Genomic DNA, 21,524 nt, shown 5'->3' with positions numbered 1-21,524 from the left:
TTGTGTCTCGCACTCTTTTTGTCTCCTGGCTTCTGATTGGATGTCTCTTGCCTTGCTTTGAGCCTGGAGCGTACATGCTGTTCGCTGATTGGTTGTTTGTTGTCATGTTCCTGTATTCTTATTGGTTGGCTCTCTTTGGTATAAATACCGGTGTCTACCTGGTTTTTTGTCAGTTCTCTCGCAACTTCTGGTTGTGTTGGTGAGCTTTTTGCACTGATGAAGAGGCTCCATTGTAGCCTTGAAATAGCTATATGCTGTATTTTCTCGTATATTTGTGCTTTATTTACGTTGTTTTTTCACCTTAATCATATTGTAGCACAAAGCTTATATGATAATTTTTCATTTAACTTCGGCTTAAACGGGCCTTTGATCATATTTTTTTGCATTTATTATGTCTGATGTGAATAGGTTTTGTAGTCTTAGGCTGAAGAAGTATAGGTTTTTGGATCATTTGTCCTTTCTTTGTTGTTGTAAACGAAAGAGAATTATTCCCAAGTTTATTTCTTTGAAATGTAATCTTTCTTCATCTCCTAAAATTAACAAAGTGCTTTTCCTCTCCAAGTTAGCTCTGTTAAGAGCTCTTATTCAGGAAACTCGTAGGAAAATTTCTATTATTGAAAATGAGTTGTTTAATTTACATCTCAAGCTTTCTAATTCCATCTCTAACTTTGATTTGATTGACAGTAAAAGTTGGAACAGGGTTCTTCAGTCTACTTCTAAGCATAGGTCTATTCATCGTAAGAAGTTGGAATCTCTTTTCGCAAATTATGCTGATAATGCTTCTGATGTTTTTCTCAGGTGAATCAGAATGCTGTTCTTAATCTTTCTTCCAAACACTTGACTTCAGATCAGCTTAATGCTCTCAAACTTAATAACAATTTTGCTTCTGGTTCAAAACCTTCTTTTCCTAAGTTGGTTGCTCCAATTGAGAAAGCCTTTAGATTTAGTTCTCTCACTGCTTCTCAAAAGGACTCTATTAGGCATATCATTGCCAATACTGTGGATTTCAATTCCAAATGGACTTCAAATACTTTTAGCAAGCATGCTAGTTCTTCCATCAAAGTTTTGTGTTCTGATCCTGATCTAGTTGTTACTAAGGCTGATAAAGGTGGCCAAATTGTTATTCTTGACAAAAGTTCATATTTAGATAAATGTAATGAGCTCATTGCGGTTGGTCCTTATGTGACACTTCCCAAAGACCCTAGTATTAGAGAGATTAATCTTATTAAAAATGTTGTGAAATCTTCTCCTATCATCAGTGAGTCTTCAAAAAGGTCTTTAACTCCTTCTGTTGCACATTGTGCCAGATTTTATGCTCTACCAAAGGTCCATAAACCCGACATTCCGCTTAGGCCTATTGTTTCAAACATTGGTACTGCTTCATATAAACTTGCTAAGTATTTAGTTTCTATCTTCTCTTCTCTTTTGGTTAGCAACTCTTTTACTGTCAGAAATTCTGTTCATTTTGTTCAGAAGTTACGTTATTTTAAGCCTCATGGTTTAACGATGGCTTCTTTTGATGTGAAGTCACTTTTCACTAATGTACCGGTTATTGGGGCATTGGATTGTCTTAAATTGAGACTCCAAGAGCATCATTTTTCTAGTTTTGAGATTGAGGAACTCGTTTCACTTACTCGTGTTTGTCTTGAACAGAATACTTTTGTGTTCAATGGTACTTATTTTCGAATGTCTGAAGGTTTAGCAATGGGTAATCCTTTGAGTCCTATTTTAAGTGACATTTATATGCACTATTTTGAGACTAAACTTTTTGAAACCATAACGTTTCCGTTCTATGTTCGGTACGTTGACGATTGCTTTGTTTTGCTTGACCAAAACCATGTTGATAATGAATTTTTACTTTCTACTTTAAATTCTATCGATCCTTGCATCCAATTCACTATTGAAATGGAAACTGATAGTTCTCTTTCATTTTTGGACGTCTTTATTACTAAAAGTAATGATGAATTTATGACTTCGGTGTTTCGTAAGCCTTTTGCTGTTACACTACCTCCTCACAAATGTTCTTCTCATCCTCCAAACCAAAAGTTGGCCTCATTCAAGGCTTTTGTGTTCCGTGCTTTGAACATCTGTTCTTCCTCCAATTCTTTAACTGCTGAGCTTTCTTATCTTAAAGCAGTGGCTTTCGATCGTGGTTATTCTCCTAGCATCATTTATTCAATCTGTAATAAGTTAATTAAGCCCTCTTATTCTGAAAAGGTTTCTGCTCCTAGTGCTTCGTATACTATTGTTTTGCCTTATTATCCAAAAGTTAGTCATCAAGTTGCAAAGATTTTGAAGAATTTTGGTTTCGATACAGCTTTTTCTCCAGTTAATAAGATAAAATTTACAAACTTAAAGGACCCCATTGATTGCCATAGCAACTGGGGCATTTATAGTATCTCCTGCAAGTGTGGACTTGGGTACGTTGGACAGACTAAACGTGCTCTCAAGCACCGTCTGAAAGAGCACGATAACTATGTTAAACATAAAGAACTTGCTCGTTCTTCCATCGCTCAGCATTGCTGGACTTCTGGTCACTGTTTTGATTTTTCATCTGCAAAGATTATTTGTAAATGTTCTTCGGTTTATGACCTCGATTTCTGGGAAGCTTACCATATTTGGAAAAATTCTCATTCTCTTGTCAATGATTTTTCCAGCACTCCATTTTTTCATGATATTTGGAAGCAATTTCTATAATTGCCTTTCCTGTTTCTTTGGTGTCTCGCACTCTTTTTGTCTCCTGGCTTCTGATTGGATGTCTCTTGCCTTGCTTTGAGCCTGGAGCGTACATGCTGTTCGCTGATTGGTTGTTTGTTGTCATGTTCCTGTATTCTTATTGGTTGGCTCTCTTTGGTATAAATACCGGTGTCTACCTGGTTTTTTGTCAGTTCTCTCGCAACTTCTGGTTGTGTTGGTGAGCTTTTTGCACTGATGAAGAGGCTCCATTGTAGCCTTGAAATAGCTATATGCTGTATTTTCTCGTATATTTGTGCTTTATTTACGTTGTTTTTTCACCTTAATCATATTGTAGCACAAAGCTTATATGATAATTTTTCATTTAATTAAGTACTACGCTTCTATACAGTATAATACTTCGATTATATTGCTTGATCATTTAGCAATTTAAATAGTATGTGTAAGAAATAAATTTGGTTTTAATATGATTTCTTTGATTTAAAAGAGTATAAAGTTTGGTAAATGATGAATTCGTCTATATAATATAAAAATAACTTGAGGCGGTAATACGTGCCCAATCGCAGAGGACATAACAATACGCTCCACCAAACTGCCTACCAGGAGGGACTGCGCACATCCCTGATTTTTAATTGTTACCAAAAACAGAAACGAATACTAGTAGTTTTAAAGATAACATATCAATTTCAGCATGACTTAGGAGGTTTTCCTCATTTCAGGTTGCTAACCCTTTTTTTTTTCAAGTGTGATAGGAAACTGGGGAAACTTCTGGAAAGGATCCAGAACAGAACTGTGCAAAGGTAACAGGAGAACATAGTCACAGACGTCATTAGTGATAAATAACAGTGTTAGAGGATTAATAAAAATTTTAACTTTTAAATATTTTTTGTTGGAGTACTTTAAATTTTAATAAAAAATTGAATAGTTTTCATTGATTTTTCTATTTCTCAATTTTTTTCATTTTAATGCACCTGTTAGCAAGGCTTTGGCTCCAACATTTTTGAAAACTCGCCATGACCACTTTGCCGTAACTCTGCATAAATTATCTTCATTTGAAATTCCAAAAAGTTTAAACAAGGGAAAGCGGAATTCTGTCTATAAACTAACTGAATAGTGTAATACTAATTTCAAAATACAACTTAAGTGTGCGAGTGTTGTCGTGGATTTTAATTTTGAAGAATATTAGTTCTATGCGCAACATCCTGCCGTTGCAAAAGCTCCATTAAAATGTCGAGATTCCGTTAAAAGAACACGTTAGATTACAAAAAAAAACATCAAAGCTTTAGTTGAAATTTGAAATATTCCTCAAATAAATTTTAAAAAGTCATTAAAAAAACTGTTAATTTAATTTAGTAGCAAAATAATCCGCCAAAACTCCATTATTTTTATACATCTCGCCAAGCGACTACGTAACTCTAGCTCAGCCGAAGAGCGTACGAAGCGAGCTGCGGCTATTAAATGATCCGATGCTGTTCTGGCGGTTGGCGAACGATAATGAGCAAAGAGTTCCCCATTAGATCTTTAAAAGCAATAATATGTCATAACATATTGTAGTTCAAAGTAACTAATCATGCCAGAAGTTTTAGTGTATGTGTTCTAAATAATAAATAAGAAAGTCAATTTTAAAGTAGATGTTATTTAAATCAAATGCCACAGTTAAAGTCAAACGCTTTCAAATCGAATGCAGTAAAATATATCAGCAGCAACTATTCTAGTAATACTAGAATTCAGCTCACAGGTTTGCTAGAAAAGGTAACAATAACAAAAAATGGAAGCTAAAAATGTGTTGTGTCACTCTTTAAACTTATAAACTCGACCTTCCCCCCTCTCCCTTTCATACTTTGGCTTTATTTTTTCCACTTTGACTACAGAAAACAGGAGACCAATTTTAAACACAACAGCTGTTACCAACTATTTCATCTCTTTTATAGAACTTGAATTCAATTTCCAGTTAGATAACAATTGGTGAAAAGTTGCTTTATAAAAGTTCTTCAGTTCCATTTCCGATAAGCTAAAAACAAAAGAAATGCTCTAAGCAATTTACTGTTTTATTATCATATTTATGTAAAGTTAATTTAATATATTCTGCAGCTAATTCTAGCTTCAAACCTATATTGTCCTAAGAAAACACATAAATTAATTCCAATTAAATTAAAACAATCTAATTATCATTATTAAAACCAATACAGTTAAAGATGTGAATCCAATACATTTGTTTACGTAAATTTATTTATTTACCGGATAAATAGGGAGAAATTTATGTAAATGAAGTAAACAAAAAAATAAATCGAAATGTTTTTTTTTTGAGCAATCACGATTGCTTATTGCTTTCATTTGACTGTTTTTGGCGTGCTATCATTTTATTTTCCCACCAGCACCCTCCGCACCATTACCATCGACCGGCTCCTCACGATGCTGCTCCTATAGCGAAAGCCGTCTCCAGGTAGCGTCCATGTCGTACACACACTCGCGCATACATACACACACACAAACACATACACACACATACACCATACATACTGACACCTACACATACACAAACACATGCACACACACAAACACATACACACACGCATACATACAGACACCTACATATATACACACACACATACACACAACTACCCACACATTCATGCCTGCACACAGACACAAACACATATGCCTACACACACATACATCCCCCCCCCACACACATTCATACACACAACTACCCACACACTTATGCCAGCACACAGACACAAACACACATGCCTACACGCACATACACATACCCCTACACACAACACACATACCTCCCACACACAAACACATGCCTACATACACACACTCGTGATTGCGAAAAACATAATTTGAATTCAAGATGTCAAAATTCAAATTAATTTTTTTTTAAATTCTTCTTTTAAGATACTTGATTAAGGAAGTGAAACTTTGTGTTTACGTCTGAATTGTAAAGATTCTAGAATGCAGTAAACAACAAATAAAGAAGTGTAATTTTGCTTATGTACAGTATATGTTTTATTTAAACTTCATTTTCTAATACCGCTCTTTAGGGAAGACATGAGGCACATAATAACTACGATTTCCTCATGGTACATATAGTTCAACAGAAGAGATTTTTTCATGTTCTATTTTATCATTATTTGCACATGAAATAAATATTTTTCAGTTTTTTTGATGCGTTACTTCTTTATTTTGATAAAGTTACTTTTACTTTTAAGAAAAAGCTTTGTTAATTGCAAATAAAGAATGGGGATTGCAGTTTTAACCCTGTGCATTACCACATTATGCACGAATTGAAAATGCAGACATACTTTTTTCTTCGAAATGCTTCTTACCAAAATTAAATTAAAACCTGATACTGTTTTCATCATATCAGGTGAAGCAAATTTTGCGATTCTTCAAAAAACTGACATTTTCCAATCACAATTTTTTTAAAAATAAAAATGCTGAAAAAAGTCTAAAAAAGAATATTCTTACTCTTTGTTTGGAACTTATTAAGAGAAAAAAAGAAGGAACTCACTTGAACTACGCTACACCCCTCAAAACATGGGGTCAAATTTTCACACCAGGAAAGTTACAAAATGAAATTTATGAAAGGTTATCAAAAATTTAATTATAGTAATAAAGAAATAAACGTAACCTGAATCAAAAAGTATATTATTGCATGACAAAGCAATATCTATGTAAAACCACCCTTAACGGACACTCCCAAATAACAAATATCTCTTCGAGTTCCATTCCCTTTATATAGGTTTTTGCATATTTTTCACTCTGACTTAGTAATACTTTTCTTGCAACTATTTACATTTTTTGAATTTCAGTCTGTAGAGCATAAATTGGAATTTTTAAAACTCAAGTGAAAGATAAAAACTGAATAAATCTTTACTAATAATGAAGCTGAATGTCTGGATCTCCGGATCTCTGTCTATTATGTTCGTAGCATCTAGACCGTTTGGCCGATTTTCATGAAATTTGGCACAAACTTAGTTCGTAGCACAGCGGTGAGCACCTTGAAGCGATTTTTCGAAAAATCGATTTTGTTCTTTTTTTATTCCAATTTTAAGAACATTTTGCCGAGCAAATTACCATAACGTAGACGAGCAAACTACCATATGCGACCAAGGGTAAGCAAATGAACATAGCAAATTGGACAGAAACTCATCATCCATTATTTGTAAATATATAGGCGAACCAAATGAACTTTTAATATTCTACTACGGGCAAGCCGTGCGGGTACCACTAGTTACCAATATAAGAGAAAAGTTAAGAAACCAATTGCAAATTGTATTTTGAAGTTAAGTTTTAGCAACCACACATAGAACGTCCATGAATGATTAGTTAAAAAAAAAAAAAACTATTTTACGTAATTGCTTTTTTTTTCACGCACAATACATTATAATGGTTGGATAAAATTTAGAAAAATACTATACTACACGCGACAATGGGGTTGTTTCCTTCAGTCAAAAGAAGTACTTTTAGCCACTGAAATTGATAGAATAAGCAAAAAAAAAAAAAAAAAAAGACCAAGAAAATTCTTTTATTTTCCCAACAGTTCTTTTTTAATTAATTTTTTAAAATGTCCGACTTTTGAAACAAGGCGAGGTCTTGAGGACGTCACAAATGATGCTCTTTGGCGCATCTTTTTATCGCGTTTCCACGTTATGATAATCAAGAAGCGAATTCAAATTGCGCTCTACGCTTGCTATCAACCATATCGTTGCCAATACACGTGAGTAAAGATGCGAAATAAATATTTTGCTCTGTGAATAGTAACACAGAATGGCATTTCATCAATTGTGATGTCATCGGCAAGAAAATGTAAACAATGAAAGCGCACCGAGTTAAGTAATTTTTTTAAAACTATTAAGCTTAAACAAATTATTTAAAAAATGGTTAGATCCTATGTTTTTAAGCACTTTCTTTCAAAAAAAAAACACTTTTAAAATTTTGGGAAACGATCCCATTAAAAATTTTTAATTATAATTTTTGTATAACTTTAAAAATATTCAAATTTAAAAACGAACACTGATTTAGCTATGAAAACTAATTGTTAGCACTTTTTGAAAAAGTTGGAACAACTCGTATTCTTAGCCCTTAAATGCACGGTTTTTTTAAAAACTCTTTAAAATAGGTTATTTTCCTTTTAAACTTCTGTTTCAATTCATGAGAAAATACTTTAAGAAATCAGTTTAATTTAGGTTTGGTTTGTGGTGAAAACAACCAATTGGGAAAAATCACCTTAATTGAAAAAGCAACGAATAATTTAACTTCAAATGTCCCAAAAGCATTGATAAAAATTCTAAAAATCTCTTACTATTTAAATAGCAGTAACATTTTATTCGTCGTAGAATAAAAAGAAATAAGCATTTTAAAGTGCACTAAACGAACAATATATATATATATAAGTATATATATAATATATATATAATAAATTATAATATATATATATATATAATATAAATTAGAAATTGAATGCTTGGCATCTTGAATTCAAATTATGTTTTTCGCAATCACGAGCGGTGTGTGTGTTTGTGTAGGCGCATGTGTGTGGGTGCGTGTGTGTGTGTGTGTAGGCGGTGGTGTGTGTATTTAGCCATGTGTGTTTCTGTCTGTGCGCTTGCATGAGTGTGTGTATGTGTATTTATGCGTGTGTGTGTAGGATATGGACGCAACCTGGACACGGTTTTCGCAAGGAGGAGCAGCATCGAGAGGGCGGCCGGTCGACGGTGATGCTGCAGAGGGTGATTTCGGGAAAATAAAATCAGCGCAACGCCAAAAACAGTCAAATGAGTATAATAAGCAATCGTGATTGCTCAAAAAAAAAAAAAAAAAAAAAAAAAAAAACCTGAAACATTTACGAATGCCGAAAAATGAAATATACAGGGTGTCCGAAAAGTCCTAGACACATTTTAAAAATTCATAGAAAACCAACAAGTTGTCGTATGAATTTGCGGTTTGAACCATAATACTTCGCAGGTTCAAGGGTTTTTATGACATCGGAAAAAAAAAAAGAAAGAAAAGAAAAGGGGAAAAAAGAAGACGGGAAAACGATTTAAAAGTTACTTTTAAATCTTTTTGTTGACATGGGAAAACGCAAAAAGGAATGAAAATTACTAAGCGAAGAATTACAAGCATATCATATGCTGACACCCTGGCTGCGAAATGCCTTTTTTCTTCTTCTTCCCCCCCCCCCCCCTTTTCATTTTTTTTTTCGATGTCATAAAAACTCTTGAACCTGTGAAGTATTATGGTGCAAACCGCAAATTCATACGACAATTTGTTGGTTTTCTATGAATTTTTTAAATGTGTCAAGGACTTTTCGGACCCCCTGTATTTTTGTTTTTTTACCAGATTGGTGCATTTAAAAGTTTAAAATTGTTTTAATGTCCTCTTCAGCGAGTATTTTCTCTGTTATCGGCAACTACAGAATTTCAATTTGTTTTTATAGCATTTTAGAAAACTAAAACAGATTTTGTAGACAATCCAAAACAAGGTCAAGAAAAATACCGTATGAAGGAAAACATGCCGTCATTTATCTAGGCCACATTAAGAACAATTTGATTTTATTCTAAAAACATTCGAAGTCTATTCTTATGTGAAGGAACTGGATTTTTTTTTTCTTTTTTTTTAACGAAACATCAGAAGATATGTAAAATGACTATTGTCTGGGTTGAGGGAAAAGCGAATTGGTATTCCTAGCTAGAATCAGTTTATTTTTTGGGTTCATATTTGTGAATGACAAGAGGTCAAAATCGTGACTATTTTAACGCGGGAGGAAAAAAAAATATCGTGATGACCAACACGCAAAGAGTACACGGCTGACCCACAGCGAGCACAATTTGTCAAACTTTGTTTTATATTCTGAAATCAAATGGCGGATGCGAATGCTTTTGTAGCAAGATTTGCAACTTTTTTTTACATATCGGTTATGTATTCGTGCATTTTGAAGATAGGCTTTGTCCGTTGAACAAATATATTTGTTTTGTGTACGCATATTATTTATTATGTATTTATATGTTTCTTGTATTGTGCAATCTAGATTAGTTTGCAACAGCAAGGAAGTTTATGATTAGTTTATGATTCAAAAGGTTAAAAAGTATCACGATTTGCTCATTGTTAGAGGTTCGTTCAAACATTTGATCAAATAAATCGTTTGCATGTATTGCTTTAAAAATAAAGCGCTACGCATTCATTTCACTTGGATATTTAGTCAATTAATCTCTAACTTTCGGCAATGTTTAGTCAATGAAGCAATAAATCTTTGCAGCTATTCTCATTTTTTCTGTGTTAGAAAAAATTAATTTTTAAAATTGTTGATTGTTTGAATTAAAATGTTTAACAATTATCAGACAGAAATCAAACTAATCCTCTAGGTAAACAAACTATCATTACGTGACATTGAAGAGTGCCACGACAATCTTTACTAATAATAAAGCTAAAAGTCTCTCTGTCTGGATGTCAGGATGTCTGGATGTCTGGATCTCTGTGATGCGCATAGCGCCTAGACCGTTCGGCCGATTTTCATGAAATTTGGCACAAAGTTAGTTTGTAGCATGGGGGTGTGCACCTCGAAGCGATTTTTCGGAAATTCGGTGTCGTTCTTTTTATATTCCAATTTTAAGAACAAAACTATCATAAGATGGACGAGTAAATCACGAAATTATCGAAACGTGGAACCGTAACATGGGTACAAGCCAATTGGCGAGAAAATTCACCTTACATTATCTGTAAATATACAGGCGAACCAAAAGATCTTTTAATTTTTCTATTACGGGCAAAGCCGTGCGGGTACCACTATGTAAAATAATCATGCAACTGAATAAATTAAGTCGTTAAAACACCACTATAGTGTAAAATAAAAAGACAGAAAAAAATATATAGTCCTTGAAAATATAAATAGTTTTTGAAAAACATTTTAAGTTCCATTAAAACGTGAAATAAAGAGCAAACATGGCGACGAAGTAAAAGATATTTTTCCACTTTCGCCAAGTCGCCAAACGTCTGTGTGCCGCTATTTTGCATCCTTACCCCCTGATGAAAATGCATGAAGTATTACCAATATTAAGTTTAGTCAGAAGTATTACACTTTTATATATGCATTCATTGTAAGTACATATTTTTCCTTATTTTCATAAATTCAAGCTGCAATAAAAGCGTTCCAGTCAACATCGTATTTCTAAAAGAAGTTCAGAAAAATTACTTTCGGAAAAAGAGTTTCATCTTTCTGGAATATTCGTTTGGGAATTCCTTTTATAAACAAACTTAGACGTGAAGATAATAGAACAATAAAAGTGCCTTTATCTCTCTAGAAGTGAGTAACTCCGAATGGATCTCGGGAATTATTCCAGGAACAGAAAATATTCTCTTGCTGCCAATATAAATAGGCGAGGCAATTGTAAGAGAAAATTAAGGAAAACTATTATTATCCTTATAAACTAAGAAAAATTCTCTGGTATATATTGTGCGTTTTAATAGCAATCGTGTAAAGCCGATTCCATTTAATCACAGGAAAATAAAATGTCACAGGTGTAATGTACGATAAATTTACCAGTGAGAAGGGATAAAATTACATAGGGATTGAAAAAACTGCTAAACGCTATGGTCAAAATTAGGTAGCAAAAAAGAGTGTAATAAAACTTTTATGTATAGCAAGTACGCTTCATAGTAAACTAAACAAGTAGCTCTTTGAGAACTTAACGAGTCTACTTTCACTTTAGTTATCACCGATTTTCCAACAGCAGCCAATAAAACAATTCAAAAGTACAAATGAAAGTATTAGAAATTACTTTCATTAGTAATTTGTAATTACGAATTACTTCATGAAACAAATGAAGTAATTTTACAGGAAAGTAATTAGATTTGAGCAAAACCGATGCAAAAATATGAATCTGAAACTAAATTTCTGCTACATATATTTTTTAAAGCATAAATATTTCAAACTCGAGCATTTTTTTCAATATTTAAGTTTGCCTAATTACGCAAAACAAATTGTACAAACGAATAACGAAAAAAAAGGATAAATTAATTTATATTTTGGCTTTTTCAATTCAAATTATGTTTTTCGCAATCATGAGTTTGTGTGTGTGTGTGTGTGTAGGCGTGTGTGTTTGTGTCTAGGCTTGAGTGTGAGGGTATGTGTGGGTATAGGTATGCGTATATATGTGTGTGTGTTTGTGTCTGTGTGCAAGCATGAGTGAGTGTGCAGGTGTGTGTATGTATGCGTGTGTGTTTGTGTCTGTGTGCAGGCATGAGTGTGTGCGTGTGTGTTTGCGTCGGTGTGCAGCCATGAGTGTGTGCGTGTGTGTGTGTGCAGGTGTGTGTACTTATGCATGTGTGTTTAGAATATGGATGCAACCTGGAGACGGTTTTCGCCAGAGGAGCAGCATCGTGAGGCGGCCGGTCGACGGTGATGTTGCAGAGGGTGCTGGCGGGAAAATAAAATGATAGGACTTCAAAACAGTCAAATGAAAGCAATAAGCAATCGTGATTGCTCAAAAAAATCTAAAAGCAAATTTCCAATTCAAATAAATAACAAAAACAAATCAGCGCAATGACCTATATTTTCACTATGTATCAATAAGAATAAACTAGCTTCCTCATAGCTCGCCTATCAAGCCCAATGTCAACATGAAAAATTCATACAACTTTTTAATCCTTTTTTTCCCTACAAAATGCACTGCAATGGAGCATTTTTTTTTCTAAAAGAAAAAAAAAATTGAATCCGTTGATTAGAAAATCGATAACGTTATTCGCTGCATTGATTCGGACAAAATGAACTGAAAAAAATCCAAAGGAAATATTCCTGGTAACATTAAGCAGTTGATGGCATCAAGTGCGATCACACTAAGTGGATGCTTTTGTATTTTACATTTTTATGTTAAATAAGTAAAACTACTTCGTTTTCAATTAAGTCAACGCATAAAATGTATATATACATATTGCTACATTTACGTCGGTTTCTCAAAGCGATAAAAACAAGCCACTATTTGGTTTTACTTTGTTGTTACTTTGTTAGTTCGATAGGAAAGGCAATCAATCGCATGGCAAAAAAAGCTGTATTATGACATTTTAGACACAGCTTTTTGTAAATGTATCATCTGCTGTGTTTTACATTTAATGTTTCTGTTCATTCGCAACTCCAATAAGCTATAGAGGGAGCTGCAGCCACTGACTAATGGCGGATGAAAAAGGTAAATGAAACAAATACCGTAACTTATAACTTGCTTTGACGCTTAGTGAATGACAGTAATTTTTCATTGTGTTTGTGGGAAGTAATCTTTTCTATTCTTCTGAAATTACATTACACTATTAACTGTCTGCCTGTAATCTACCCCAAAGAAAACACGTGGAACGGACTGTTTTACCTTTGTCTTTAGCATTGTTAATTACCGTAAGGTAGCGTATTCGAGCTCTGGAGTTGCAAATTCGCAACTCCAACAAACTGTAGGGGGCACTGCAGCCAATGTCTAATGGCGGATGAAAAGGGTAAAACAAACGCTTGCCGTAGCGAATAAAATGCAAATAAGTTTAGTAATAATGGTTGGATGTGTGTTTCTTTTGTTTTATTAATATTAAATTATTTTTTTAAGTCTTGTGGATATTCTGGCTCACATAGAAAGAAATGAAAAATCAAGAAGTATTACGAAACGTCAGAAATTAGTGCAAATCACGTAGTTCGCAGTTCCAAATCAGCCATTTCCACGATGTTGGATTCAATATTTATCAATTCTTGATGGACCTACATTTTCACTGTAGCCAAAAGAATGGCAAGAATTTAATGCTAGATAATTTTAATTACATGACATTGCGATTAATTATCAAAAGAGGAAGATGAAAGTTCTTTTTCTTTTCTTGTATGGCTAGCGCTTATTGTTTTATATTTGTAACTGAGTTGTTTCTCAAATTGTCGAATCGGTTAATTTATTTTTTTTTCTGTTTCGTATGTTTCTAATTTCTGAACTAAATGATTTAATTCTGACCATGCTATGCAAATCATCAATAAATTTTTCACAGATACAGTGGCTCCCAAAAGTGTTCGTACACCTACGACTTTCAATGAAATAGGCCCTTATCCATTGGTTAGAATTAATATTTCGGAATAGGTATTTTATTATAAGATCTATGATGTATTCTTAACAAAACTGCATGAAAATTTTTAATAAATCATTAAAACGTAATTTTTTAAAAATAACAAACCAAAAAGTGCCGGAAATTTTATCTCACAAAAGTCTTCGTACACTTTGCAAAAATGTCAAACAATTAGTAAATAATCTAATTTTTTTACTAAGTTATTATTTAGTAGAATATCATGCAGTAACAACAAACAGCTTTTAAACGTATGGGAATAGATTTCATTATTTTTTCTTTCTTTTTTTGGGCAATTTCTGAGTAAGTGTTCAGCCGCCACTACGAGTCTTACTGTTCCTGGTTCGCTTTTTGTTTCAATGTTGTATTTTCATAATCTAGCCACCAGATATCTCCAAATATGTTCCATTAAGTTTAAATCTGGCGATTGCAGAGATATTTCTGAGCTTAAGGACAAATTTTGAGGCACCAAACGCGAACGTGTGCTTCTTATCGTTGTCTTGATAAAAAACAAAGTTGTTTCCGATTACCAAATTTTGGGCTAATAGGTTAAAATTGTTTTTTAAAATATTTAAATGAACAGCATAATTCATTATTTCACCAAAAATTCAAAATTTCCAAGTCCTGATGCTGAGATGCACCCTCACACAAGAACACCTTCACCGTCATGATCAACTGATCTAACTAAGTTATTAAGATTAAATTCTCCTCATTTTTTTCTTCCATTTACAATTATACAACAATTTAATTCAAAATGTTGAATATATTTTCATCTATAAGTAAGACGTCGTTCCAAAACCTTTTGAGCTTATTTATCATTGATTTTACGACGGAAAGCGCAAGCTTACTGTTTTTCGCACGAACAAGAAAATTTCTGCGAGGAGAGATCCCATTTAATCCAGCTAATCAGAAACCTTGGCGAACAATTTTAGGTAAAAATTAAACTTAAAATGTTTCATTCAATTCTGCAGAAACTTTTTCAGTTCTGAAATGTGTATTTTTCATGTTTTTTTTTTTTTTTTTAAACTGTAAACCTCCGATCACGCTTTGTTAACTTTGCCAGTTGACCTTTTCTTACCTTGTTTTTGATCCGATTCTTATCTTTAAAGCATTTTATCAAGCACTTCATTATAGAACGGTATAAATTAACCTATTTAGAGACATTTCAAACCAATTTACAGCTACTGTGAGGGGAAAAAATCAAATTTCGAATCGTGTTTGTTGTTTTCTACGCATACCTGCCATTTTAAAATAATAAGCAGAATATTAGGGAATAAATACACAAAAAATTAAAGGCAAATGACTTTAAAGTATCATTACAATCAAAAAATAATAAAAAACCACATATAATAAATTTAATTATGAATTTATTCGAAAATATTTCAGTGTACGATGACTTTTGTGGCGTATCTTTTCTCTTTCTCTTCGTTTTTTGACGAATTTCAAAAACAAAATCTGGCAATATTTTGAAAAAACTACTGGGTTTTATTCAGAATGACAAAAAAAATGGTGTGAAAAAAAATTGGACTTCATATTCGAATTTAGTTTTGCGTTATTTTGGTTTTAATACAAAATTTCAAGGTGTACGAACAGTTTTGGGAGCCACTGTATATGGTGGTAGTTATTTTTTTATTTCATGTTCCATTATTTCTTAAAATTTCTCGCGAATTCTGTAATCTTTCTACCATTTTATTCCACTCATGACAAAAAGGCTTAACTGAGCAACGAAATCTTGCCAAAGGTTCTTTCCTTGCGCAATCGCAATACTAAAACTATAACATTAAACAATTTTTTGGCGAAACTTTTCAGCCGATAATTTAAGCAATAAAGTAAATTTGGCGCACTATTTTGAAGATTAAAATTATCAGCTTTTGTTTTTTGCTAGTTCAAAATCTGAACGTCCTTTCTCGGCTAAGCATTTTTCATATTTTTATGAAAATATTTGGTATGCTGTCCATTCCAACTAAATGCTGCAGCAAAATAAGGTTAGTTAAATTAGCTATTTTTAAACTAGGCGGAAATGAAAGCCCAAATTCTTCAACTAATGTTATCAAATCCTCACACTTACCCAAATACACACAAAACAATAAAAAAATTTACCTGGTAAAATGTTATCTCCTGTCAAAAAAAAAAAAAAAAGCATCTAACAAACGAGCATATTCGTTGTTAATTTCATGCCAATGCAAAGTTTGTTAATCCAACTTTTGCTCTTTACGACAATCAATCCACTTTTTAAAGGTAAATAATGAAAACTGGCATTTTTTTGACAAGCTCGAGAATACTATTAAGGGACAAAACAATTTCTGTTGCTGAAAGCAATCTAAGACACGTCGAATACGTTAATAAACACTCATAATAAACTGCCTATGTTCACCTCAACAGACAAACGTGGAATGCAATATTTTACCTTCTTCTGTAATTTTATAAATCCCCGCAAGGTAGCGTATTCGAGCGCTGGAGTTGCGAATTACTTTTAGCAATGTATTTAATTCTTCGTATTATTTTATTTATTTATCTTATCGCCTGCAATTTCTATTGTTTTTTTTTTTTTTTTGGAATGGCAACGGAAAAAGTAATGAGAACGGGAGAGTTATCATAAGGGAAAGTGAATGTAGTTTTTTTTCTCGTAATTTGCAAACGGAGAATATATTTTATAATTTTTACTTAATTGGATAATCAAAAGTCTTCTTTCGGATAAAAAGTGAAAAATTTGATTTTATTTTATTGAACTGCAGAGATACATTATTATTTTTTAAATTTTCTAAGAAGAGAAAAAAAAAAAAAAAAACACACACATTTTTTCCGCTGAAGTCTTCGCACCCTATGCAGTATAGGTGTTGTACTGCGTACTTCTGTACAATATTACAATACACAAAACGCGCAAATTACCTTGATTAGAACCCCTATAGCTGGAGAGGGAGACGCATCCGCCATATTGGAGCAAGCGTACAACAGGGAAAGCTACCTTTATTGGCAATCATTCGCCAAACAGGGAACAAGATAGTGGGAGCGAAGGTGAACATTGGCAAAATTTTGGAAACAGTTGGCATCGTTTCCAGGCTGCCAGTCACTTCGCGGGTTATTAATTATCCATTTCTTTTTTCTTTCTGCATCTGCTGGAAATCTGAAGAGTTAAAATTCTTTTTGGAGCTGTTTACACAATTTACAGTCGAACAACCACCCATTTGACTCAATTTAACACATACTAAAGAAATGTAAGCATCAGCAGCAATGCTATCGATACGAAGCATTGGATCAAGTTTTCTCCAAAATGGCGGATGCGTCGGCTCCTCCACTATAGGAGCCTTAACCTTGATGAAGCCGACTGATTTGAAATTATTTTTATCCACATTTTCAATTAAATTCATGTAACAAATGAGTACAGTAATATGATATCGAATTGAAGAGAATAAAGGGTCCAGCTTAAGGCAGCTGAAAGAAGTTCACTCGATCGTGCGAGATCTCCATTGTCTTTGGCACCTGTCAGATTACGTTTACCTTTTTGCAATTAATGTAATCTCTAAGAGGATTTGAGGAAACAATGTTTTGAACTAGAAAACACGTAAGGCGAGTCATGAGTTCGCAATACAGAGATTTGAAAAAAAAAAAAAAAAAAAAAAAAAAAAAAAACGAGCTAATGTGTGCCTCACATGACTTCCTTTGACTCCAATTTTGATGTCATTTTCCCATTACTGGCAATTTTAATGTGATTCAATAGTTTACTCCTCTCTAAATATCACCTCCAGTGGCCAAATTAAAACCAGATTATTAAAAAAGAAAAAAAAAATTAAATTAATTTGAATTTTGACATCTTGAATTCAAATTATGTTTTTCGCAATCACGGGTGTGTGGGGAGGGGGGATATGTGTGTTTGTGTGTATGGGGTATGTGTGTGTAGGCATGTGTGTTTGTGTCTGTGTGCAGGCATGAAAGTGTGGGTAGTTTTGTGTGTGTGTGTGTGTGTGTAGGTTTTTGTGTGTGTATATGTGTAAGTGTCTGTATGTATGTATGTGTGTGTGTGTGTGTGTGTGTGTAGTTGTGTATGTATGCGCGTGTGTGTAGGACATGGATGCAACCTGGAGACGGCTTTCGCTATAGGAGCAGCATCGTGAGGAGCCGGTCCACGGTGATGGTGCGGAGGGTGGCGGTGGGAAAAATCAGCGTAACGCCAAAAACAGTCAAATAAGAACTATAATCAATCGTGATTGCTCAAAAAAAACCGCCAAAAGACTGGCGTTATATCGCCAACTGTCCGCCAAATTATAGCACCACTTGAGTATACATCGAAATTAACAATGATTTCCCCCCAAAAAAGGGGCAAAAGACCCCTTTAGAAACATCAGAATGCAACCAAAAGGGAAGGTGCACTACTAGACCCCACTAGGAGTCTACGTACCAAATTTCAACTTTCTAGGACATACCGTTTTTGAGTTATGCGGCATACATACGCTCATCCGCACATACATACATACGTACATACGGACGTCACGAGAAAAGTCGTCGTAATTAACTCGGGGAATGTCAAAATGGATACTTCGGGTTTTTATACTTTCTTAGGCATTCATCCGCGTGTGGTCGGGTTGAAAAAAAAATCAACATTAATTCGGGGGTGAGCAAAATTTAAATTAAGGCCGAATTTTGAGTGAATTTTTTTTGCGAATACAATACTTCCTTTTCGCTTCAATGGCTGGAAATTAAGTTGTGGATTAAAATTTCTACTAGTTTTAAGCCCAGTTTTCGCAGAAATTCGCAAAGGAGTAAAGACTTGAAGGAAGGTTAAGTATTTTGCAAAAAATAACGTTAAAAATACGAAAAAAACAAAAAAGTGAAATAATGAAATTATTAATAATAAAATTTATTATAGTTAATTATAATTAAATTATTATGAATAAAATTTATTATAGTTATTAATAATTAAATTATAATTAATACCTTTAAATATTGAAAAAAAAATTAAAAAAAGATTATAACATGGGTTATAACATCAGTCTGTTAGTGTCTGCTGCACTAATAACTTTTTTGTTTCGAAGGCCCAAAACAAATCCTAATCTTGCAGGCGAATTCATATAAAAAGTTTTGTCGGATAACACTTAAAAGTGTTATCCGAAGAACATGTTAAAAAACACTAGACAAAAATTTTTCTCTGCTATCAGTGTGTATAAGGCATTTTTAACTCCGTTCTTTCTTCTCTTTGTTTAAAACTTTCGCATGAAAGTAATGTTGATTCTAGAACAAAACAGCCACAGGGATGGAAACATTTTCCAGAGGTCATCGTCTTTTGTGTTTCAGAAAGAGTAATTTTAAGCCCCAAAAACAGTAGTTGTAAAAAGTTACCTTAACAAAAACTCTGGATCTTAAAAACAGACTAAATTTTGTTGTTATAAATTTAGTTAATAAAATTAGTTGCTCACAGAAACATTTTATTGGTTTAGCTTTTAAACAAAAGTAATAGATTACGTTATAGACTAAGAGACTCAAAAATCTTTAAGGCTCTGCCTTAAAGATTATATTCTAGAATAATATTTAACAATTTTTAAAAATTTTTTTCACGTCGAAGCGTAAACAAAACAGTGAACTCAGAAGGATTTTTCTATTTTAAGCGGTGATTCAATAAATTCGAAGCGAATAAATCAACAAAGCACTGTTTAAGATGCATTATACATTTGAACCTCCTTTTCTAAAAGGTATTTTGTTATATGTATTTTAACAAAAGATTTAAATGGAGTACCTTTATAAAATCTTTGTGACTTTCAAAAGAGAGAAAATATTTTGATTTGCTTTACCTACGGTTCAGTGATTAATGGAAATATTCATTAATCAGCTAACTGAATATTTAAAAAACATCAATTAATGTATCCCTGAGCCCCGAACATGCACTTAAGTTTCAAAACACCCTCAGCAAGATTTGTGGGGTAGTATTTTGAACTTTATCTTTTTTTTGAGCAATCACGATTGCCTACTGACTTTATTTGACCGTCCTTGATGTCCGGCTCCTTTTTCAGAATGGACCAGGTGCCTCTGCAGCACCGCCGTCCACCGGCAGACGGAGCTGCTCCTCTTGTCCTAGCCTCCACTAGCAGCACTGTCCACAGGAATCCCATCCTCCTAGGCGGTGGCGTCGTCCACACTGTTAAAAAAAAAATCCTGAAATTTTACAGTTAAAAGTTACTGGCATCCATGTTGCCAGTAACTTTTACCGTAAAATCCTATTTTACTGTAAAATTTTACGGTGGAATAAACGAGAGTTAAAAAATGCAAACTGCAGGTTCGATCTCGGGACCTTCGGCACGATCGGAAGTTGAAAAAAAAACAGCCCTCGTATTTCTACCTTAGACCTGGCTATAGGGCGGTAATTTACTGAATACTGTCTACTTTTGTTGTACTGTCGTGAGCAGGTAAAGGACAGTATCTGCAGATGAATTTTCGAGATATTTGAAGAAACGTACTCTGGATTCTGTACTAGGGCCATTCCATCGTGACGAACGCAACATTCAGAGAATCTGTTTCGTTGCATAACACGAGTTATAAACGTCTAGTAATCGTTTTCTTGTGGTTTTGCGGAATTTTGCGAAAGAATAAAAATGTGTAATATTAATTCAATAAACACAGTATCCTTAAAGGAAAAAATATAGTTCGCTTTATAAAAGCCCACCGTCTTTCATGGCTTGGTCACATTGAGCAAACAGACAATAATTTTAGACTGAAAAAGATCCTGAAGCCTTTGGCAACCAGAGGACGACCTAGAAACAGATGGTTGGATGATGTTCTTGCAAACCTGGAAACAATGAAGATCCGCAGATGGAGGGAGAAGGTCGGTCAGAGGGCGGTCTGGAGCAAAATTGTTGATCAGGCCAAGGCCCATAACGAGCTGTAGTGCCACTTAAACACAGTATAAATCACATAAATTCGTTTTTGAAACTAAATTACTATAGTGTGACGAACGTAACATTTTTTGCAACCTTGAATTTGCAGCATGAAATTCAGCTCTAATTTTCTCTAAAGTTCAGGTAGATATTATTGTAAAAACAAAGCGATGCGTTATTTTCATTCCTTAACTCTATTTTTCATGCAGAATAATGCTCAATTTTCTTATAATGTGACAGAAATAAATATTTCTTCAAAATAATGATGTGTGACGAACGTAACAGTGAAGGACGTAACTCTGAAGTTACGTTCGTCATGGTTACTGAAGTCCATTTTAGACATAGACTCGTCTAGTGTTTTAGACCGTTACGTGCCTAAATATTAATTAATAAAAGTCTGATACTTTGTCTTACTTTTAACACTTCTATCAAAAAATTTTCACCATGGATTAAATAAATGCTTTCTTATTTGCTTTGTGCAAAATTTATTTTTTTCTCCCCTGTTTTGAAGTGAAGCTTTTTATGCGAGAACTTTAAATTTCTGATCGCCAACTTTTTGTGTGATGCAAGTGACGTAGTTGTTTTTTAATTGCTGCCAAAAGTAATGAAAAGTGATAGTTATTTATAAATTTAATTTTAGTTATAAAATTAGCAATTTAATTTCAAGGCAAACTTAAGTAAGCATATATTTGTGGATTTTGGTCACTTAAAACGTTTAAAATAATGCAGGTTTTCGAAGAATTCTTTGATTTAAGTCAAGTTATCAGTTTCAGAGTTTAATATACATTGCTAAGGTTTTGCCTTGAATTTAGTTTGTTAACTTTTATAATCAAAATTAATTTTTTATTACTATTATTTTGTATTGTATTTAGCAACAGTTAA

At 33.4% G+C, this 21,524-nt stretch overlaps 1 protein-coding gene across 1 annotated transcript; it reads left to right on the top strand.

Moving 5' to 3' along the window:
- Positions 1–391: 391 nt before the first annotated feature.
- LOC129217834 (uncharacterized) lies at positions 392–2,087 on the top strand (the record flags this gene model as incomplete). The annotated part of the gene is given in 3 exon segments (XM_054852178.1): positions 392–400; positions 799–2,022; positions 2,025–2,087. Coding segments are annotated over 3 exon segments (1,296 nt in total), but the record flags the coding sequence as incomplete, so codon positions are not given.
- Between the last annotated feature and the right edge of the window lie 19,437 nt (positions 2,088–21,524).

The sequence above is a fragment of the Uloborus diversus genome, chromosome 2 (genome assembly GCF_026930045.1).
Source record: "Uloborus diversus isolate 005 chromosome 2, Udiv.v.3.1, whole genome shotgun sequence".
In the NCBI taxonomy this organism is placed as follows: domain Eukaryota; kingdom Metazoa; phylum Arthropoda; class Arachnida; order Araneae; family Uloboridae; genus Uloborus; species Uloborus diversus.
This window is presented reverse-complemented; position numbering and strand designations above follow the sequence as displayed.